We start from the raw sequence: 23,758 nt of genomic DNA, 5'->3' as shown, positions 1-23,758 counted from the left end.
GGTGGGGGGGGTGGGATGGGAGGTGCAGGGAAATAGTAATGAAAGAGATCAATCTGACACTGGTGCAGTTGAGAAAAGGAGCGATTCAAACTGTCAGACTGATAAATTAAACTGTATTTACATCAATGCAAGAGACTTAACAGTGAAGGTATGGTTAGGAACATGGGACTGGGATATCATAGCAATTACAGAAATGTGGCTCAGAGATGGACAGCATTAGCAGCTTAATGTTCCAGGATACAAATGCTATAGGAAGGATAGAAAGGGGGGAAAGAGAGGAGGGGGAGTGATGTTTTTGATAAAGGATAGCATTACAGCTGTACTTAGGGAGGACATTCCTGGGAATACATTCAGGGAAATTATTTGGATGGAATTGAGAAATAAGAAAGGGACGATCAACTTATTGGAATTTTATTACAGACCCCCTAATAGTCAGCGGTAAATTGAGAAACAAATTTGTAAGGAGATTTCAGTTATCTGTAAGAATAACAGGGTGGTTATGGTCGGGGATTTTAACTTTCCAAACATAGACTGGGACTGCCATAGTGTTAAGGGTTTAGGTAGAGAGGAATTTGTTAAGTGTGAATAAGAAATTTTTTTCTGAATCCGTATGAGGATGCATCTACTAGAGAAGGTGCAAAATCTGACCTGCTCTTGGGAAATAAGGCAGGGCAGGTGACTGAGGTATTATTGGAGGAGCACCTTGGGGCCAGCGACCATAATTTTATTAGATTTAAAAAGGATAGACCAGACCTAAAAGTTGAAGTTCCAATTTGGAGGAAGGCCACTTTTGACAGGAATAAGCAAGAACTTTCAAAAGCTGATTGGGGGCAGATGTTCATAGTTAATGGACAGCTGGAAAATGGGAAGCCTTCAGAAATAAGATAGCAAGAGTCCAGAGACAGTATATTCCGATTAGGGTGAAATGCAAAGCTGGTAGGTATAGGGAATGCTGGATGACTAGAGAAATTGAGGTTTTGGTGAAGAAAATGAAGGAAGCATATGCCAGGTATAGACTGGAGAGATCGAGTGAATCCTTAGAAGAGTATAAAGGCAATTGGACTATACTTAAGAGGGAAATCAGGAGGGCAAAAAGGAGACATGAGATACCTTTGGCAAATAGAATTAAGGAGAATCCAAAAGGATTTTATAAATACATTAAGGACAAAAAGGTAACTAGGGAGAGAATAGGGCCCCTCAAAGATCAGCAAGGCGGCCTATGTGTGGAGCCACAAGAGATGAGGAAAATACTAAGCAAGTATTTTGCATCAGTGTTTACGTTGGAGAAGGACATGGAAGATATAGAAAGTGGGGAAATAGATTGTGACAGCTTGAAAAATGTCCATATTACATTACAGAGGTGCTGGATGTGTTGAAATGCATAAAAGTGGATAAATCCCCAGGACATTATCAGGTGTACCATAGAAGCTAGGGGAATGATTGCTGGGCTGCTTGTTGAGATATTTGTACCATTAATAGTCACAGGTGAGGTGCCAGAAGACTGGAGGTTGGTTAATGTGGTGCTATTTAACATGGTAGTAAGGAAAAGCCAGGGGACTATAGACAGGCGAGCCTGACATTGGTGGAGGGCAAGGTATTGGAGGAAATCCTGAGGGACAGGAATTACATGTATTTGGGAAGGCAAAGACTGATTAGAGATAGTCAAAATGGCTTTGTGCATGGGAAATCATGTCTCACGAACTTGATTGAGTTTTTTGAAGAAGTAACAAAGAGGATTGATGAGGGCAGAGCGGTGGACGTGATCTATATGGACTTCAGTAAGGAGTTCAACAAGGTTCCTCATGGTAGACTGGTTAGCAAGGTTAGATCTCATGGTTTACAGGGAGAACTAGCCATTTGGATACAGAACTGGCTCAAAGGTAGAAGACAAGGTGGTGGTGGAGGGTTGCTTTACAGAATGGAGGCCTGTGACCAGTGGAGTGCCACAAGGATCGGTGCTGGGTCCAGTGCTTTTTGTCATTTATATAAGTGATTTGGATGTGAACTCAGAAGGTATAGTTAGTACGTTTGCAGATGACACCAAAATTGTAGGTGTAGTGGACGGCAAAGAGAGTTACCTCAGAGTACAATGAGATCTTGATCAGTTGGGCCAATGGGTTGAGGAGTGGCAGTTGGAGTTTAATTTAGATAAATGCGAGGTGCTGCATTTTGGAAAGGAATCAGAGCAGGACTTATACATTTAATGATAAGATGCTGGGGAGTGTTGCTGAACAAAGAGATGTTGGAGTGCAGGTTCGTAGTTCCTTGAAAGTAGAGTCACAGGTAGATAGGATAGTGAAGAAGTTTGGTCTGCTTTCCTTTATTGGTCAGAGCATTGAGTATAGGGTTTGGGAGGTCATGTTAGGGCTGTACAGGACATTGGTGAGACCAATTTTGGAATAATTTGTGCAATTTTTGTCTCCATCCTAACAGAAGGATATTGTGAAACTTGAAAGAGTTCAGAAAAGATTTACAAGGATGTTGCCAGGGTTGGAGGACTTGAGCTACAGGGAGAGGCTGCATAGGCTGGGGCTGTTTTCCCTGAAGCGTCAGTGGCTGACGGGTAACCTTATAGAGATTTATAAAATCATGAGGGGCATGGATAGGATAAATAGACAAGGTCTTTTCCCCAGGGTGGGGGAGTCCAGAACTGGAGGGCATAGGTTTAGGGTGAGAAGGAAAAGTTTAAAAGGGACCTAAGGGGCAACCTTTTCACGCAGAAGGTGGTGTGTGTATAGAATGAGCTGCTAGAGGAAGTGGTGGAGACTGGTAGAATTACAGCATTTAAAAGGCATCTAGATCGGTTTATGAACAGGAAGGATTCAGAGGGGTATGAGTCAAGTGCTGGCAAGTGGGACTAGATTAACTTAGGATATCTGGTCGGCATGGACAAATTGGACTGAAGGGTCTGTTTCTGTGCTGTACATCTGGACTCTGTGACCTGACGTTTCATGTATGGCAGATCACAGCACTGATGTCCAGTTCCTGAAGTCACTGCTCTGCATTTACCTCAGAGGTATGCACAGAAGAAGATTAGAGGGAATGATGCTGGTCACCATACTTCCGGAAGTATGTTAATTAATTGAGTCATAGAGTCATAGTGATGTAGAGCACGGAAACAAATCCTTTGGTCCAACTCGTCCATGCCGACCAGATATCCTAAATTAAATGCTGCTGAAGAGCTTATGCTCAAAACGTCGACTCTCCTGCTCCTCGGATGCTGCATGATCGGCTGTGCTTTTCCAATACCACACTTTTTGACTTTGATCTCCAGCATCTGCAGTCCTCACCTTCTCCTGGTTGCTGTTGTAATTCAGTATCTGGTCAGAATGGGTGTTCATCCTGTATACACTGGTATGGAATTCTCCGGTAGGTGTGCATTCCACTAATACATCCAGGAAGAAGAGTTTGCAAGGACACACTGCAGCAACCCAGAACTCCAAAAGGCAGAACAGGAACATCTATTCAAAGGACTTAAACAAAATAATACTCCAAGAGCAGTATCCTCTGCTACTTACGAGACAAACCCAAAGAAGAAAACGCTACACAACCAGACACGATGGTGACCATGCTATACATCAAAGACATCAGAGATAACCACCAGATTACTCAGAGCCCTGGGAATCTTAATGGACCATGAACCAGTAAATACTTTCCACCAGCTCCTCACAAAGGTTAAAGACTTGACACCCACATCCAACAGGACAAACCTTATCTACAAGATACCCTGCAAAGACTGTGAAAAGCACTGCATAGGATAAACAGGAAGAAAACTGACCATACGACTGCACAAACCTTAGCTCTCCACTGCCAGACATGACCAGAACTCTCTCATTTCCAAACGCACAGATGACAAAGGGCACAAATTCATTTGGGATGATGTAATCTTCCTAGCACAGGCAAAACAGAGACTTGCCAGAGAATTCCTTGAAGCCTGGCACTCCAACTGGAACTCAATCAATAGACACATTGAACTGGATTCCATATACAAATCACTCAGATACAGATCTGAAGTACCAACCATCAGAGACATATAAATACCAGGTGGAATAGATCACCAACACCTTATCAAAGATGCACTGGTAATGTCACCTAGCAAGGCAGCAAAATGTTAACAGAAAAATACAGTAGCTTGGTAAATGAATCCATGACTTCAACCACAACCTGAGCTACAAATCTTTTCAAGAACTCTGAAATACATTGTGGTAATTTGCAAACAAGTCTTGGTGTGCAATGGATTTAGAAAGCAGAATTTTGGATGAGTTGGAGGAACATGGAGGAATGAAAAGCTGGCTTGGAGGCCATTGGAATTTTGAGATTGAAAGTGAGAATGGCATGGATGAGTGTTTCAACAGCTGATAAGTTGAGGTGAGTTGGAGGTGAAGGGAAATTAGAGATACAAGCAATAAAGTACAGCTGTAATTATGAGCTGCTTCATTCTGCATATAGATTGGGCAAATCAAATCAGAAGCAGTAAGGTAGAGGAAGTAATGTTGGACTATGTATATAACAGTTTGATGAATAAAACATTGATGAACCAATGTAAAAGCCATCTGCCATCTTTGACTGGGTATTGTGTCATGAGGTAAAAGTCACCCTTGTCCTACAACACCATAGAGCTGCTCTCCCATTACAGAGAGATGGCTGGTGATGATTTAACATGAGAATCATCACACCTCAGGGAAAGGAACAGTTTGAGAGGGACAGTCCTTCATGATAACCTTAGCTGATGTGGGATTGAGCCCATGTTGTTGGCAGATAAATCCCCAGGGTTTGAGAACTGTCATTCCAGAGCACTTAGGAAAATGTCCCTGCAAATAGCAGATGATTAGACGGTAATTAATGTAATCCCATTATTTAAGAAGGGAGGCAGAGAGGAAATAGCAAGTTATGGACTGGTTAGCTTGACATCAGCATTGGAAAAAAATATTATAGTCCATTTTGAAAGATACCGGAGCAGAGCACTTGGAAGAGAATTACAAGACAGAGCATGGTTTTACAAAGGAGAAGTTGTGCTTGATAAATCAGCTGTATTATTTTGAGGAAGTAATTAGTTGGGTAGATAAGGGGGAGCTAGTGGCTGTGGTTTCCTTGGAGCTTGAGAAAGCTTTTGATAAGGTTTGATATAAGAGGTTAGTATGCAAAATTAAAGGACAAGGGTTTGGAGTTATGTACCGAAGTGGATAGCGAACTGGCTGTCAGACAGGAATCAAAGAGTAGGAATAAACAGGTCTCTTCCTGAGTGGCAGGCAGTGACAAGTGGGGTACTGTATGGATCAGTGCTTCAGCAAATCACAATACATGTATATATTAATGATTTAGATGAGGAAACTACATGCATATCTGCAAGTTTGCAGATGACACAAAGCTGGGTGGAAGGGTGAACTGCGTGAGCTGGATGCAGAGAGACTTTAGTGTGATTTGGACAAGTTAAGTAAGTAGGCAAATATACGGCAAATGCAGTATAATGTAAATAAATGTAAAGTTATCCACTTCAGTAGCAAAAGTAGGTGAGAGATTGGGAAAGGGGGAGGTGAAACAAAAACTAGGATGGCCTTGTACCCCACTCACTGAAAGTAAGCATGCAGGTGAAACAGCTGGTAAAGAAGGCCTTCATGGAGAGATAATCCAAGTTCAGGAACAGGAATGTCTTGCTTCAACTGTACAGGGCCTTGGTAAGATATCACCTGGAGTATTGTTTGTAGTTTTGGCTTCCTTATGTGAGAAATATCATTTTGGCTATTGAAGGAGTGCAAAGAAAGTTTTACCAGACTGATTCCTGGGATGGTAGGACTGACGCATGGGGAGAAACTAGACTGAAACTATATACACTTGAGTTCAGAAGAGTGAAGGGATATCTCATAGAAACCTATAAATCCTAAAGATTAGAGAGGGTAGATGTAGGAAGAATGTTCTCATTGACTCGGAGTCCAGAACAAGGAGTGACAGTATTATGATACAGAGAAAAATGTTGTGGATGTTAGAAATCTGAAATTAAAACAGGAAATATTGGAAATATTCAATATGTCCAAAGCATCCATGGAGAGAGAAAGTTACTCTTTTACATTGACATCTTCTCAACTTGACTGTAGTCCAAACACAATCAGAAGGATTCCTCTGTTATTCTTTTTAGTTGGATCATTCAAAGTTAGACAATAGTATCTGCAACAAAGTTAGAAATTTCAGATATTATATGTCTCTCAAATTGAGAGCTGTCTATCTATAATATCAGCGCATGATGATTGAATAAAGTTTTTAAACATATAGATTATACATTTTGAAAATCCTGTAGAATTATAGTCAATATTACCAAAGATCCTAGGTTCCGATTATGTTAATTATATTGAGAATTTCTGGCACCTATCATTTGCTTCATGAACTTTTGAATACAATTTGTCAAAAGGTGTTCGTTTATATTGCACACTCACTTCAGAAGTGGACTATAAACATACCACACCCATTAAGTAAATATTCATTTCGTAAGATTTCTTGGTGGAGTATTTTTAATGAGAGAAGAGACTTTCATCTTTGAACTTAAGATTGCAAAGTGCTGAATTCTGAAGTTTTATGTGTTATTTTGATATCTTCTGTTATGGTATTTGTGTTATCTGGTTGAGTTAATGTGGTGACACCATTTTCTTGGCAGGTGCTACTTGTTTGTTTAGTTGTTATATCACTTGGACTTGGACTTGGACTTGGGCTTCGTCAAAAACCCCAGCAGCCTTCAGTTGCAAAAACAAGTGAGTTTTCTTTCTGATTCTTTGCACAACTGTAGATAGACCAAAGCGAGTACTGAAACTTCCTCAGTGAGCCAGGCTTCCCCACTCTTGGGAGCCTGCTACAAAAAAAAATCCAATATGTTTACCTTTTCCTGTCAATCCAAAACAATTGATCAAAACAAGCGCTCGGCTTCTCATGTATATATTCAAAGGAGCTAACCTTGCAACCCCCTGTGAATTGGCATATATATGCAGTAGGATTATTTATTATCTCTAGCATCTTGCTTGTCTAACCAAAATTGATTAATTGGGCACGACAAAAAATTGCCAGTGCTCTTACGAACTGCAGTAGTATCTCATGTCAAATTGTAGCATCGTCAGTTACCATACACACTTCCAGCAGCAATAGCTGGATGGCAGACAGGATCTAAAGCATTGACCAATCTTGCTACATGTAATCTGCGATAATTTAGCTCATAGTAACACCCTGACTGAGGGGCACTTGTGTTGCAGGGGCAGTGTCTCTACCTCTAGGTCAGAACATTCAGGTTTAAGTCCCACCTGCCACAGAGGTATGTCATAATGTACCTGAACAGATTGATTAAAGGATTATTCTTTTTATGTCAGCCAAAAAAGCTCTGTTGGTAGAGTATTAGACTGAAGATCTAAAGATTCCTGGTTCAGTCATGGATTTGAGCAAAATATCTCAAGGAGAAATCCTACCCAGTCAATTCTATTTCAGTAATGCAATAGTGGTGTCCCTATCTTTAGGTCAGAAAGGTTTAAGTCCTAACTGACCCAGACTGTGCCAAATCATATCTGACTAGGTTGATGAAAAATGTCCTACACCCTGACTGTGAATTAAACCTGGACTTCCTGATCTGTATTGCTGACCATCTCATTGAATTGACTGTCAAGTTACTTTATTTCAATGCTTTCTTTACCTTTTCTTTGGTTATTATCCCTTACATGTACCTCTCTCCCAAGTCAGGTGTTTCACCTTTGAGAACTATTATTAAGACTTTTACAATTGTAACTGTTCGCCAGCTTGCTTAACTGTGCACAGTTGTGTTCCAATAAGTATTCACCAATTTACTCTGTCCTCATTCTTGTTCTGCCACTAATGAATAAGTTCTGCATCTGGGTGGAACGAGGGAGCTCAAAGCCCCCTAACCCCAAGCCAGTGTTGCCAGCCCAAGCAAGAAGCTGGAATTTACGAACCTCGGCAGCACCATGACTGATGGTATTCGAAAGTGAAGACTGCAGATGCTGGAGATTAGAGTAGAGAGTGTGATGCTGGAAAAGTACAGCAAGTCAAGCAGCATCTGAGGAGCAGGAAAATCAATGTTTCAGCATCAGGATGAAGGGCTTTTGCCCGAAACATTGATTTCCCTGCTCCTCGGATGCTGCCTGACCTGCTGTGCTTTTCCAGCACTGCACTCTCGACCCATGACTGATGGTGCCCACTGCTGAGGTTGCTGTCCAGAGGAACCTTCATGGAGGTTGTTTTGAGGAAGGTGAAGCTACTTAGATAATACCCAGCATTTGGAGTGGAGAGCTGGTGCTTTTCAAGTGGCAGGATTTTAGCACACAGGGACAACTATCCATGGGTTGTCAAGGAGGAACCACTCACCAGTCCCACCCTACCCCTCCCACTCAAATCCAACCCAGGATCCCTCTAAACAGCCAGCAAGTTTACCTGGCCATCTTTTTGTATGGTGGTGGACCCTTTCAATGTGAGCAAAATGCTGACAGGTCAGGGATTATCCCCTATTTGGGCTATTAAATGACTCAGTCACTGACGGGTGTATGACCAACCACCATGGGGCCTGTTGCTGGCAATATGCCATGTCAGTAGGAAGATGCCAGGTCTCCTGTTTCTCAGCTATTGAAACGTTGGCCCCATATTTTTGTTTTCCTATATTCATTATATTGGCTAATGGGTGTCTCTTTGTCACAAACGGTTATTCTTCATATGCAAGTTTATGAAAGGGCTTTTATTTGAGTAAGAAAATATTAGAACTGTAGCCCAAACTTTCCCACAGCCAATTGTGCCCATTTTGGAAAGGATCATTGAAATAAACAACAGTGGGAAGTCTAGTTAACTCTTCTTCAAAACATTGAGATCAGTTACATAATGGAGAAGAGTCTGGAACCTTTCTGGACCAATTCCAGATGGAAAGTAGCTATTGAACAATTGGTGATTCTCCAGTCTTATTGTAACTGTAGATCCGATTTGGAAAATAGAGCTGAATTCTCAACACATTGCGGTAGTACCTTTTAGGTTATTTTTTATAATGATCATTTAATGTTCCAGTGAGCTGCAGAAATCAATGCTTTGCACCCTTTGATGAGGAAAGCATGGACTGCCGTTGTGACAGACTCTGTAATGAAGCTGGAAGCTGTTGTTTGGATTTTGCAGAAATCTGTCTTCAGCCTGGTAAGTGTAAGAAAGACAGCATTCTACAACTATAGTTTCTTCAAAGTTTTTATTTTCCTTTCCCTCCTTTTCCATCATTTTTTATTAAAAACTCTTTGATAGTGGGAAATAGGGCATGTGTTTTGAAATTTCTGTGCTCAAAACAGTTTCTCAAAAAAATAGTTTTGGATATGAAGTTTGATTTATTAAAGAAAAGTCAATTTACAGAAATGCTCATTATAATCCAATAATGGTTTAGAAATATAGGCTTGAATAATAATTCCCAATAATGGGTGGGTTGGTGTTGGGTAAGTGTAAAATGCAAAAACAATTGGAACCCAAACCACATCAAAACCACCCATTTCTTGGTTTCATGGATGTGAGAGGTTTACATAATTCAGTCATGGGATTTGGCTGTTGCTGACAGGCCAGCATTGTAATTGTTCATCCCTGGTTGCCCTTGAAAGAACGGTGGTGAGCTGTCTTCTTAAACAAAGGCAGTGTGTTTCATGTGAGATTTTGACCCAGCAACAGTAAAGATATGGTTCCAAATCAGGATGGTGTGTGGCTCGTGGGGAGCTTGCAGATGATAGTGTTTTCATGCATCTCCTGGCCTTGTCTATATGGTGGATGTCATGGGATTGGAATGTATTGTTGAAGGATCCTTGGTGACTTTCTGCAGTGCATCTTGTAGATAGTAAACGCTGCTACCACAGTGGTAAAGGCAGAGAATGTTGAAGATAGTGGTTGGGATTACAATATATAACAATGATATGAATTGATAACAATGCTATTATCAATCTTTTGAACAAACCTCTCAAATGTTAATGTTGATCTCACTCTCATAACCTTCTCTGTGGCTGTGACTATATTCTACACTCTGTTCTATTACCTGATGCACTTTGTACAGTATGATTTACCTGGAGAGCACACAAATCAACACTTTTCACTGTATCTCAGTACATGTGACAACAATAAATCAAATGAAATCAATCAAGAGGATTGTTTTGTCCTGGATGCTTTTGAAACTTCTTGAGTGTTATTGGAGCTGCACCCATCTCGGCAAGTTGAGAGTATTCCAACACACTGCTGTCCTGTACTTTGCAGATTGTGGACAGAATTGGGAAAACAGGAGATGATTTGATCAGCAAAGAATTTCTAGCCTCTAACTTATTCTTGTAGTCACAGTATTTATATGACTGGTCCAGTTTAGTTTACTAACCTTAGGATGTAGATAACAAGGTATTCAGTGACAGTAACACCATTGAATTTCAAAGGGCAATAGTTAGATTCTCTCTTTTTGGAGCTGGCCTTTGCCTAGCATTTGTGTTGTGTCGATGTCACATGCCCCTTGTTAGCTCAAGCCTGGATATTGTCAGGGTCATGTTGCATGTGGATGTCACAGAACATCCCCACATCTGATCTTATGAAAAAGAGATGCTCAAACAGTACCCTCAGAAATTGCTGCACTGATGTTCTGGGACAGAATGACTGACCTCCAGCAGTCTTCTTTTTCCCTTGTGCTGGAGATGAAGAGTTAATAACTAAACTTATCATCGGACGTATGCAGCCATTCAATTCCGATAAAAAGGCAGTCTGCCTTTGTTTAATAGCAATTAACTTAACAGCCAGGTTTTCCAGGCCTTGGAAAACCCCATAGTAGGTGAAAAGAAGTAAGGGTTTGAATCCATAAAGTAATTGCCCATACAGAACTGCTTGTAGGCAGGAGTGCTTCAACTATGCGTCAAGATGTTCTGTAACTGCACCCCCATTTCACCGCCCCGTAATGATCTGTATATCCCCTTGATCACTGCTGAAGACCCCAACAGTCCCACCTCCTCTACACCCCCCAACCCCAAACCAACTGTCTGCCATCGGCTGTCCTGACCACAATCAAACAGCCTCAATTCCTTAACTGGTAATCCCCTATATTACCACCGTCCCTTCCATGACGGGACCCCACCACTAGGTATTCCACAGAGGCCGGTATCCTTTCACCAAGTCACCCTTTATTTAAACATGGAAAGCCTTTGATACAGATCTAGCTCCCTCAGATCCAGCTCTCAATGTGTCAGGATGTCTGACACTCCTATTTATATCTGTCAGCGAGGACTCCTTGATTAGATCATCTTAACAGCCACAATCAGGGAATTCATATCCTATGAGGTCCACCTGGCTGGCTGCATTACAATCACTACAGGTACAGTCGGTTCTGATATAATGCAATAGTTCAGTTTCTGTGAGATCTCACGTTATAAGAAAACCATTTAAACTAATGGGACCGGAATAGCTTTATAGCCAATACAGGTAAGGAAAGGACAAGTAAGGAATGGTCTAAATCCTTCAACCACATTAAAGCCAATTTGCCTTGAAGAAACATGTGTTATAGCAGAACCGACTGTACCTGCTTGACTATGACCTGTATGAGGCTTCCTGTACAATCAGCAGTTTGAGTTCGGTAAACTGACAAATGTTATAGGAAATCTGAAGTTAAAAATGATAGGGCGCTTGAAATGAGCTGCCAGAGAAAGTGGTGGAGGTTGGTACAATTGCAGCATTTAAAAGGCATCTGGATGGGTATATGAGTAGGAAGGATTTGGAGGGATATGGGCAAAGTGCTCGCAAATGGGATTAGATTAATTTAGGATATCTGCTTTTCTGAGATTCCTGACCTCATAATGACTCCTGGAAAGGAACTTCTGGCTAAAATCCAAGCCAAGTTAAAACATTGAAGATGCAGTTTAATCCATTGTATCTGTGCTCATGCTCAGATCTAGTTCAATTTTCCTCAACTACTTCATGTCCTTTTTTTTCCTGGAAGTACGTATCCATAACTCATTAAATTGATTTTATGTGCTCTGCCTCAAAAGAGATGTTTGATAAAGTATTTCATGTTTCAGTAAGATTTGTTGTGAAAATATTTCTTCACATTTCCCTTCATTATTGAAGTTAAGATTTTAATTTGTTTCTAATTGTTTCCAATTCACCAACTGGTGGAAATAGCTTTTAATTGTTTGCTCCTCTGGTCTTCCTCCAATAGGAAAGATGCTGTGATACTTGGTAGGGTTCAGAAAAGACTTACAAGGATGTTGCCAGGGTTGGAGAGTTTGAGCTATAGGGAGAGGCTGAGTAGGCTGGAGCCGGTTTCCCTGGAGCATCGGAGGCTGAGGGGTAACCTCATAGAAGTTTATAAAATTATGAAGGGCATGGATTGGATAAATAGACAAAATCTTTTCCCTGGGGTGGGGGAGTCCAGAACTGAGGGCATAGGTTTAGAGTGAGAGGGGAAAGATTTAAAAGAGGTGGTGCATGTATGGAATGAGCTGCCAGAGAAAGTGGTGGAGGTTGGTACAATTGCAGCATTTAAAAGGCATCTGGATGGGTATATGAGCAGGAAGGATTTGGAGGGATATGGGCCAAGTGCTCGCAAATGGGATTAGATTAATTTAGGATATCTGACTGGCATGGACAAGTTGGACCAAAAGGTCTGTTTCTGTGCTGTACATCTCCAAGACTCTATGACTCTAAATGAAAGAACTGTAAATGCTGTAAATCAGAAACAAAAACAGAAATTGCTGGAAAAACTCAGTATTCTCAGGCCATATCTCTGTAGAGAAATCAGAGTTAATGTTTCGTGGGAGGGTGGGGGGGATTCGAGGTCGAGTGACCCTTCCTCAGAAAACTTATCAAAGCAGCAGGTTCGATTGAGAACTACAGCTAGGGAAGAGGCTGTTCAATTTTTTGTTGCTGCAGACTTGATGGGCGAAAGAGCCTCTTTCCATGCTGTTTGATTCTGTGACAGTGCCTCTGAATAAGCTGGGTAAAAACGAGTTAATTGATAGTACATTACAGTGATGCAGCAATAAGTTTCTTGACAGAAATAGAACCCAATTTTCAACCCAATGTTTTAACATGAGATGAGGATCTTACTATGGAGTGGCAAGAGGCTATTTGCACGCACTAACACCTCATTATCATCTCATTTTGCCTTGTTATATTCAGTTTGCTATTTTCCCAGGCAGTGGAGAGAAACTGGACTGTTCCTAACATAAAAGGCAAAGCAGGTAGCAGTTGGCTGCAGCTTGCCAAATAAAAACCACGGCACGGTGGCACAGTAGTTAGCACTGTTGCCTCACAGCGCCAGAGACCTGGGTTCAATTCCCGCCTCAGGCGACTGACTGTGTGGAGTTTGCACATTCTCACCGTGTCTGCATGGGTTTCCTCCGGGTGCTCCGGTTTCCTCCCACAGTCCAAAGATGTGCAGATCAGGTGAATTGGCCGTGCTAAATTGCCCGTAGTGTTAGGTAAAGGGGTAAATGTAGGGGTATGGGTGGGTTGTGCTTCGGCGGGTCGGTGTGGATTTGTTGGGCCGAAGGGCCTGTTTCCATACTGTAATGTAATCTAATCTAAAACTGCAGATGCTGTAAATCAGAAACAAAAACAGAGATTGCTGGAAAAGCTCGGCAGGTCTTGCAGCATCCATGAACAGAAATCAAAGTTAACGTTTCGGGTCTGGTGACCCTTACTCAGAACTGAGGAAGGATCACTGGACCCGAAACATGAACTTTGATTTCTGTTCACAGATGCTGCCAGCCTGCTGAGCTTTTCTAGCTATCTCTGTTTTTATGACTGCAGTTTTCTGTTGTGCCTCTGGGCCTCTATCTTGGAAAGCATTCCCCAGCACCTCAGGAGATGCTCAATGGGTAGCAACTGGCTGAACCTTCCATCCATGGAGCTGACATCAGCAAAACAACAGCCTCACCATGTATTGGGGTGCATTTGGGACTAGCTTTTAATGTGGCTCAGCATTTTAATACTCACTTTATGCCTACATGAATGCTTTCAGCATCTCTGCATTCCCTTGCCATGTCTTTTAGAACAATCAGATAACCAGGCAGTTTGTCCTATTTGGCTGCAAAAAACAGTCAAGAGGAACTATGGTCAGTCAAGAAAAAATTGGTAAGTGATTGAGTAAGAACTGCAGAGAGCAGGGAAGGTTGTATTTGAGAGGATAAGGTGGGTAAGAATGACATGGCCTTGTTGGAGGGTGCAGTGACAATGACACAGTGAAAGTGAGATAGTAGAGAAAAGATGGTGGCACTTACCATTGTGAATGCAGAAAGTAATAAACTTCTTGTGACATTGCTGTGTATTCCTCTAGACCATGGACACTGCACTGACTCAAGTGGTTACTTCAAACATTTGACATAGTGCACAACTGGGGTTTAAATGTAGTGCCTGGAAATTGAATGCGGAAGGTTCCAGCACTGACTAGCATTTCACTAGCATGAGAACAGCAGCATCGAGGTGTATACTTAATAAGATGAGCAGCGGAGAATTGTACAAATTAACTCACTGGAGCTTTCAGAGAAACAAACCCTCCATTCTGTGGAGGTAATAGCCTAGTGGTATTATTGCTGGAAAATTATCTCAGAGACCCGAGTAATGTTCTGGGGACTTGGGTTCAAATCCCACCATGGCAGATTGTGAAATTTGAATTCATTAAAAAACCTGGAATTAAGAGTCTAATGATGACATGAATTCATTGTCAATTGTCGTAAAACTCAACTGGTTCACTAATGCCCTTTGGAGAGGGAAATCTGCCATCCTTACCCGGTCTGACCTACATGTGACTCCAGACCTACAGAGATGTGGTTTACTTGTAACTGCCCTCTGGCCAGTTAGGTTTGGGCAATAAATGTTGGTCCAGCAGGCGATGCTCACATTCCATGAGTGAATACTAAAATCTCCCAAAAGTGACACAGCCAATATTCAGAAAAATTCAGGTTGCAAGGATGAATATGTGGGTAAACATTCAGTCCTTATCGTATTGGCAGTTGTGTTTGGCCCAAAAGACCACATCAACTCTCAAAGTAAAATAAACTACATAAGTGGTGTACTCAGGAAAGCAAATCCATCAGAGCTACAATTAGTTGGATAGAAGCCTTCCAGATTATAATAAGGAGTGGGTGTTTGCTTCACACGTATTGAATCCCAAAAATGTCACTGTCTTATTGTAAGAACTTAAATTGACTTTCTGTTGCCTGTTCCGGTGCCTCAGATAATCGTTAAAATTTCAGATCAACTATCAATATTTTTATGCTCCTGAACAAAACCCATCCCTCAAAAAAACAAACCAATCATCTTATTGTTGCTAATATGTTCTCCCTCATAGAATCATACAGTACAGAAGAGGTCCTTCAGCCCTTTAAATTTGTACCACCAAAAGTACACAACGCTACACTGCCTACACTAGTTCTACCTTCCTGTACCGGGCCAAGCCTGAATATTGTGAAATTTCTGGTGTCCATCTGAGTACCTTTTAAAGATTGTGAGGTTACCTGCCTCAACTACCTTCCCAGACAATACATTCCAGATCCCACCCCACCCATGCCCACCCTCTGGATGAAATAGGATTTCCTCAGATCTCCTCAAAACATCTTGCCTTTTATTTTAAAATTGTCCATTCTTATGTAAACCCTTTGATTAAGGGAACAGCTGTTTTCTATGCTCTTCATAATCTTACACACTTCTATCAAGACCCCATCAACCTTCTAGGAGAAAGTGAGGTCTGCAGATGCTGGAGATCAAAGTTGAAACTTTATTGCTGGAACAGCACAGCAGGTCAGGCAGCATCCAGGTTACAGGAGATTCGACGTTTCGGGCACAGGCCCTTCTTCCTGTTTCAACCCATCAACCTTCTCTACACCAAAGAAAACAGCCCAGCTTATCCAGCTTTCTTGATACCTGAAATGCTCCATCCCAGGCAACAACTTGGTAAAATTACTTTGCACCCCTTCCAGTCCAATCACATCTTTCCCATAGAGTGGTGGCCATGACTTTCTCACTATGTAAGAAGTGTTTCACTATGTAACAAGTATTCTGATTTATTATAAAATAAACACTTTAATATCTTTATAAGTTTGATGAAATGCTTTTTACTTTTCATTTAGAATGGCAGGTACATGCTAATCACAGATTGACATTCTAACTGTACAGTTTCTTCTTTGTTTGGAAGATGGATTAACTGAATATTTTGTAATTTAGCTGAGCTCTGGACATGCACCAAGTTCCGCTGTGGGGAGAGCCGTTTACCTACTAGCCGCTGTTCATGTTCTGATGATTGTTTGGAAAATGGTGATTGTTGCACTGATTACAAGACAGTTTGTAAAGGTAAGGAGTTTCAACCATGCAAATTTTAACATTAGCCCCACCTTACATGCTTAACACTGCAGTTATCCACATTATATCTCAATTTAGCTAAATTCTTTTCTACCTCTGAGTTGTGGTACCGGCATAGACCTTTGCACCCTCTGCAGACTTGCCATTTGTTTTTTTTTCTCTAAAATATACTTTACTCATAAAATATAAAAAGATACATTCCCAGACATTTCAAATTGGGCATTATGGAAAGGATAGTAAAATTCAACTTTTTGCCATTGAGCCTGTTGCAGTCCGTGGTGCCTTAATACAATTGCAATATGTGCAATACTTACTGTATACATTCAATGGCAAGAATAAAGACCAAGGAGTTCTATGAAGTTGTCAGACCTTTGGTAAGCAATGGGTGAAAGACCTGAAAACTGTTTCATCCAGATCATATACGTAGATTTTAAAAAGTAATTATTCCAATACCTGTATTCCATTATTGATCAATTGTCATGTAGTGATAATGATTGTGAACTATTGTAGGACAAACTAAACCTGAGGGGTTATTTAAATGAAAACATAAATTCAAGTCCCATTTGTGTGTGTCAAGTATTTGAGGAAATAGGTGTTTGTCATCATCTGTTGTAGATACAATTTGAGATTATGAATACACCAATAATTAAAATTTAATAGCAATACCAAGAATGAGAGCAACTTGTAGTTTTCAAAAGTTAATTTTAGTGATTTTGTTTCTTGTGTAGCGGAAACATCTTGGGTGGAAGATAAGTGTGAAGAAATAAATGCCCCTCAATGTCCAGCAGGGTAAGACATGTAGTAATTTGAAGAGTCTGTCAACTGTATGTTTTGCTTTGTAGAGAAAACAGAAAAACACAGCCATATTTAGAATGAGAAGATGGACAGATTACATCAAATGAAATCATTATATGATTTATTAGCACAGTGTACATTTTATCTTCTTTGTACAATCAATTTCCTGACTAGAATTACAAATTTACCAAGTTTTGTAAATATCTTGAGTGTTCTAAATTTGCAGGAATTTTATGTGTAAACTATGCTCACACACTAACCTTTGAGTCAGAAAATTAACTTAGGGATATTTGGAGGTACCATATTTAAAATGACAGGTTAAACCGAGGTCCCATCCATTCTTCCCATTGTATGTAAAAGATCCTGTGACACTATTCATGGAAGAGATGGAGAATTCCATACAGTGTCTTAAGTAACAACATGTCAAAAATTGATTATCTCATCATTTTTACATTTTAGATAGGATCTTGCTGTGTGAAAAATGGCTGCTACATGCAATTCAAAAGAGCTTTGTTGGCTATAATGACATTAGGGATATCTGGAAGTCACTGTGAGTCTTTTTAAGTGCATCTACTTTGTGTAAAAGTCCTGGTGTGCAGCACAACTTTTATCTAATTTTCTAAATCAGGAGGGCAAATACTATCAGGAAGATTCCAGGACATGTCCCAAGCATAAGCCCTTTGATAAGTTGCAAAATGATTGCTCGGATGCAGATGCATTATGTTTTTCCAGATAAGGCGTTAAAGCTATCAAGAGGGTTGATAAGTTCATGGAAGAAAATATTTAAGTCTGAAGAGAAAAGACTTGAGCCATATTGAGCCAGGAAGGGACAAAGATTAAAAATGTGAATCGGGAGAAGTAGTCAAGGTTCACATCAGTGTAAAACAGTAAGAAATTAAAACTAACTCCATATTTGTATGCACAAAGAATTCATAACAAGATAGATGAATGAATAACAAAAATAAATATTTATTTTACCTAGCTATTATTGAAATATAAATCCCCTGGGGGTATCAAGGTTAGGAACTTAGATTTCGAAAGGAGAGCCAAGTGGCAAATGAGGTGCATTATACCCAATTATAAATTATAAGATGAAATCAGTGGAGAGAATGAGTTATAGCCCAGAATTAAGGATATAGAATCAATGTTTTTCTCAGATTCTTAAGAAGCTGAGAGGATGTTTCTCTTCATTGAAGAGTCTAGGACCAGAGGGCATAGCCTCACAGTAAAGGGGTGCCAATTTAAGACTGAGATGTGGAAGAATCTCTTCTCTCAGAGGGTTAAGAGTCTTTGGGGGAACTCCTTGACACATTTTTGATCAGTCAGGAAATCAAGGATTATGGAGAAAAGGCAGGAAGGACATGAGAAATGTTGGATCAGCCATGATTCTACTGAATGGTACAGCAGGCTCAAACCGCCAACCTCCTGTTCCTCAAACTTGTGGTCTTGTGATGTGGTTAGAGTTAATAATTTATAATGTACAGAACATTGGTAAGTTTAATTTGCAGCACCCCTGACAGAATATAAATTAAAAATTAGAGAAACATGTAACAAGATTAATACAATCAACATGAAGGGGTTTAAATCTTCTTGTATGCTGGACAAGCCTGGTTGGCAGAAGTAACTTGGAGGATATGTTTAATAAATGTACTCAATATGGTTTCCTCAAATAATATTTTGAGGGACTAACTAGGGAGCTGGCCACTTGAGATAGATTTTTGCGTTATGAGATAGTTGTAAATGTCACCTGAGGAGGAGTGATTCTAACACAAAGGAATTTCATATCAAGTTTGAGAATGATGTGGTAACCACTCAAACTAAGGATTAAGTTAGTACAAAATTAGTTGCAGTGGTAAAAGGGGAAATTAGCAGGGAGAGGTTATGAAATTAGACCAGAATATATGATGATGGTTAAGCATTGGCAAGTATTTGAAGAAATAATTCATAATTTGCAAAGAGTACACATTCCATTAAAAAGTTTCAGAAGTGATGCAATCGTGGCTAACTAAACTATCAATGACAAAATTATGGGCGGCATGGATAGGGTAAATAGGCAAAGTTTTTTCCCTGGGGTCGGGGAGTCCATAACTAGAGGGCATACGTTTAGGGTGAGAGGGGAAAGATATAAAAGAGACCTAAGGGGCAACTTTTTCATGCAGAGGGTGGTGCATGTATGGAATGAGCTGCCAGAGGAAGTGGTGGAGGCTGGTACAATTGTAACATTTAAGAGGCATCTGGATGGGTATATGAATAGGAAGGGTTTGGAAGGATATGAGCCAGGTGCTGGCAATTGGGATTAGATTGGGTTGGGATATCTGTTCGGCATGGATGAGTTGAACCAAAGGGTCTGTTTCCATGCTGTACATCTCTATGACTCTAAAAGCATAAAGGTTCATATTTATACAAAAGAGACCTTCAATATTACTGGAAGGGGAAGCAGGGCTGAGGTTTGTAAGGTTTTGAAAAATTAGCAAGGCATGACCAAGAACTTAATAATGATTATGTAAATAGAATGTGAGTAAATTAGCAAGGAATATAAAACAAGATTGGAGTAACAAGACTGTGAAAAGAAAGAGATTAACAAAAGTAAATGTAGCTCCCTTAGAGGCAGAGATGGGAAACAACTAACGGCAAATAAGGAAATAGGACAGATGTTAAGCTCTTATTTTGAATCTCTCTTCACAGTAGAAAAAATAAAGAGTGCATGTGAAATTGTGACAACAAATGAGAGTGAGAAACTTAAAATAATTAATTACAGTAAAGAAAAGGTGTTGGAGAAATTAACTGGACTAACAGTCAGTAAATTCTCTGGACATGATGGCCTTCAGCCTAATATTAGAAAAATAGTCGTTGCATTTGTTGTAACCTTCCAGAATTCCCTTGATTCCAGAATGGGCGTCCTGGATTGCAAAGTAGCAAACATTACTCCACTATTCAAAAGAAGAGGGAGTTTGGCAATTAAGAATTATAGTACCAAGTAATTGGATTTGAAACTTCATAAGGTATTTGATAAGATGACGGCTGGAAGGTTATGGCCCATGCTTTAGTATTATATGGTACAGAATAATATAAAAGCATGAATTGATGATTAGTTAATAAGCAAAAAAACAGAGTAGGGATAAATATATCATTTTGTGATAATGAGGGTACAACTAGTGACATGTCATAAAGATTAATGTCAGGCTTGATTAATTATTATTTCTGCCAATAATTAAAGCACTGAATTTAATCCTTAACAGAATTATTTATGATATGTAGCTAGGTTAAAGTAAATGGTGAGGAAAATATAAAGGGACATTAAAAGTTTAAGTGATGGTGCTAGAAAATATCAGATAGAGTATAACACAGTGACGTGTGAAAGTTTTATTTTTGTCTGAAAAATGGAAAAACTGAGTAATTTTAATAATTGCAAAATGTTTTTATATAGAGGGAATTGCATAACCTTTGGACATGAGTCACAGAAAGTTAATATGCACGTACACTAAATAATTGGACAGGCAAATGACTTACCAACTTTTATTGCAAAAGAGTTGAAGTAATTAACTTTGCTCTTAAATGAGATTAAATGAAATCATATCTGAGGTGAAAATATATGAGCCCCCCACCAGTAAGTCTTTGGGCTTGTTGCTTGCTGCAGCTTACCTCATTGCTGGTGACCTGTTTGACTTTGACCCATGCACTCTTGTCTCATTTGAGATCATGAAGGGCTCTCCTCACCTGGCCTCATTTTTGAAGCCTGAGGGATAGAAATAAAAGATGGGTTGGGATGGTTGACAGGTTACCCCATTCAGACCTTGGGGTTAGGAGAATGGGGGAGTAAGGGCACCACATGTATGGACTCCTGATCATTGACCTCTCTGCACACTGCAAATCCCCCCTCCCAATTTCCATGTGGCCCCGCTCCCAGTGGTGTTGTTGGGAACTATAGAGCTATCAGCCAAGTGTTTTATTTAGAAGCTGCTTGAAGCAACACTAACATCCCATGAAAGAACAAAGGTCAATTATTAGAAGATACTCCAGGACCTATAACGTTGCTGACTTGGGAATTGTTTTTCCTAAATGCATATGTAGATTAGAGTGGTGCTGGAAAAGTACAGCAGGTCAGGCAGCATCCGAGGAGCAGGAAAATCGACGTTTCGGGCAAAAACCCCTTTCAGGCCTTTCCTAAATGCATACTTTATCTTGTCAGAGACCAAAGGCATTGTTTAATGGAGACAGTGGGGGTACTGACCAAACCACTTCACTTCTTTTCAGTAAAGCCTGCCAATTAATTGGGCAGCGATGGGCCTTTTACTAAGATCAAGGACACCAGGAGCAGACATCTCACCCACTGAGTGCAATTTACGGTAAGCACCAGAGGGAGATGATAGTTGTTATGGGAATCATACGCATTCAAAGCTCAGTGGGGAATGCCAGACAGTAAGCATGAGGGCAATTCTAGAGGAAGGGGTGACTCATGGGGATTCCCCCATTCCATGCCCAAAGCCAGGTCCCCAAAACAGGTATTGAGTGCCTTTGAATGAGGAACCAAACAGATCTTGAAGAATTTTAAAGAACTCACAATGATCTCAGTTGGGTAAAGTGTCAGATGCCAGTGATTCTTTGGAGTTTTGTTGGTAATTTTGAGAGTCAATACATCTGTCTACAATATTGTCTTTTCTTTTGCACTCTTTTTGCTAAGTCTTGAGCAGATTAATCAGTATATTAGTATTGTTGTTTAATTTAGTTTGAGAAAAAGTCTGATGTATACCTGACTACACTGTTACAAATTATGCAGAAATAAAATAATATCTGGTCTTTAAATTTCAGATTTTCTCAACCACCCTTGATATTGGTTTCATTAGATGGTTTCAGAGCCGAGTATTTAAAGACCTGGTATGGTTTGATGCCAGTTATTGACAAACTCAGTAAGTAACTGAAAATACAAACAAACAAAAAGCATCCAACAGTTTGGAATGTGTGCTTACAGTCAAAATCATTAAATCACTATTCAAATAAACATACTTTGTGGTTGATTTTGTGCTTAGTTCAGCTGTAGTACTCAAAGTACTAGTTTATTCATTGGAATCTTTCTTGTCTCTTATTTTAACCAAAGTAATAAGTCAGAAGATTGATTAACGTTTTCATTTAAAAATGTACGAAGTGTTACATGCAGCAAGATTTTAAGCCGTTCCTTTCCCCAGTTTAGCATTTTCAAATCTGTGTTATCACTAAGTTGGAAATAAATAATTCAAATGCAACTTTTTAAAATGTTGGCAACATCATTTTGATTAAAAAGATCCTATTGTAAAAGAAAGATGTGGATTGAAACTCTAATACTTATGTGATAAGTTTGTAAAACAAAAACAATTAATTTTTGAGGACTTGTGGAATTGAGATTTGAACCAGTTAGCAGATAATTACTTTTCAGGAGTGCATGTTCTTCCCAGCAGGTGTCCCTCAAGTGCATGTAATTTACGCTGTTCCATTCTGAAAGAAATACACGTAGTCCAAAACCTCGATCCTCACTTCCTTCCATTCCACTTATAAAACCTTCCTGAAAATTGTTTATTTGGCCAAATCTTTGTTCATGTAGCTTAATCTTGTTCCCTGGGTGGAATTGTCGCCACAGGACTTGAGAGCTGAGGTCAGGGTATCTCAAACACAAACTATGCTAGACTTTAATGTTGACGATGGGGATTTTGCCATGGGTGTAATGGTACCTGCTGGAGATCCAGGTCAGCGAGGGACTGTGAAGGAAGAACAAGGTGTTGGGTTCTTATCAGGCACCTTCAAGATGCCAGCTCCCTCAATCAGTTATTGAATGTCTGACAAAGTGATATCATTCCAGTAGCCTGCAAATAATCGTAACAGACTTTTCCTTTACAGGCTTGCTGCTGGCAACTATCCCATTCTTGCTGCTGGGTGAGTCCCAGTGGCAGTGGCCTGAGTCCCTGAAGTAGACAATAATAGCTCATTGAAGGGCCTGAATTGACATTGAGTGGGAAGGTCATCCATGAGCTTGTCCACCACATACTTCATGGATGGGGTGAGGGGGTTGGGGGCAGGCAGGAAGGTGATGGGGCCTCCCTCTCTTCACCTTCCCATTTGATTAGATGTCCAACCTGCCTCAAAACACACCGTAATGCATTGTAATGTACCCTATGTGTGAAATTCTCATTCAGCAGTGAGTTGTTTTGAGTTGGCCAATTTGATTGGCTGTTTACAGTCCAATTCATTGTGGCAGGCAGGGTCTCAAAGTGTTAGGTCAATGGGATGTCCTCTGGCTGTAGAGAAACAGAACCCCACCTCTTCAGATGAATGGGAGAGAGAGAGAGCAAGAAAGAGAGAGTGGGAAGGGTGATTGCAGGGATGGGGATAGGAACAAGAACTACACCCTAAGATATTGGAGCGGGAGGGGGAGGGGGAGGGGGAGGATCCAGTTGTTGTGGTCCATGTTGGGACTAACAACATAGGCAAAGCTAGGGTGGAGGACCTGTTTGGGGATTATCGAGCACTAGGAAGGAAATTGAAGTACAGGTTCTCAAGGGTCATAATCTCCGGATTACTGCCCGAGCCATGTGCCAATTGGCATAGGGATAAGAAAATTAGGGAAGTAAACACGTGGCTAAGGGATTGGTGTGGGAAAGAGGGATTCCACTTC

At 40.4% G+C, this 23,758-nt stretch overlaps 1 protein-coding gene across 1 annotated transcript in view; it reads left to right on the top strand.

The window, feature by feature from the left end:
- The window catches only part of LOC122539873 (venom phosphodiesterase 1-like), a 112,077-nt gene that overhangs the window by 6,033 nt on the left and 82,286 nt on the right, over positions 1 to 23,758 (top strand). The window contains exons 2-6 of the mRNA XM_043675009.1: positions 6,647 to 6,740; positions 9,037 to 9,159; positions 16,186 to 16,311; positions 17,049 to 17,109; positions 21,925 to 22,022. Of these exons, the coding sequence (XP_043530944.1) occupies positions 6,647 to 6,740; positions 9,037 to 9,159; positions 16,186 to 16,311; positions 17,049 to 17,109; positions 21,925 to 22,022 (502 nt within the window). The remainder of the gene's footprint in view (positions 1 to 6,646; positions 6,741 to 9,036; positions 9,160 to 16,185; positions 16,312 to 17,048; positions 17,110 to 21,924; positions 22,023 to 23,758) is intronic.

The sequence above is a fragment of the Chiloscyllium plagiosum genome, chromosome 3 (assembly GCF_004010195.1).
Source record: "Chiloscyllium plagiosum isolate BGI_BamShark_2017 chromosome 3, ASM401019v2, whole genome shotgun sequence".
Classification (NCBI taxonomy): Eukaryota; Metazoa; Chordata; class Chondrichthyes; order Orectolobiformes; family Hemiscylliidae; genus Chiloscyllium; species Chiloscyllium plagiosum.
Note: the sequence above shows the minus strand (reverse complement) of the source record. Positions and strands in the feature narration are given on the sequence as shown.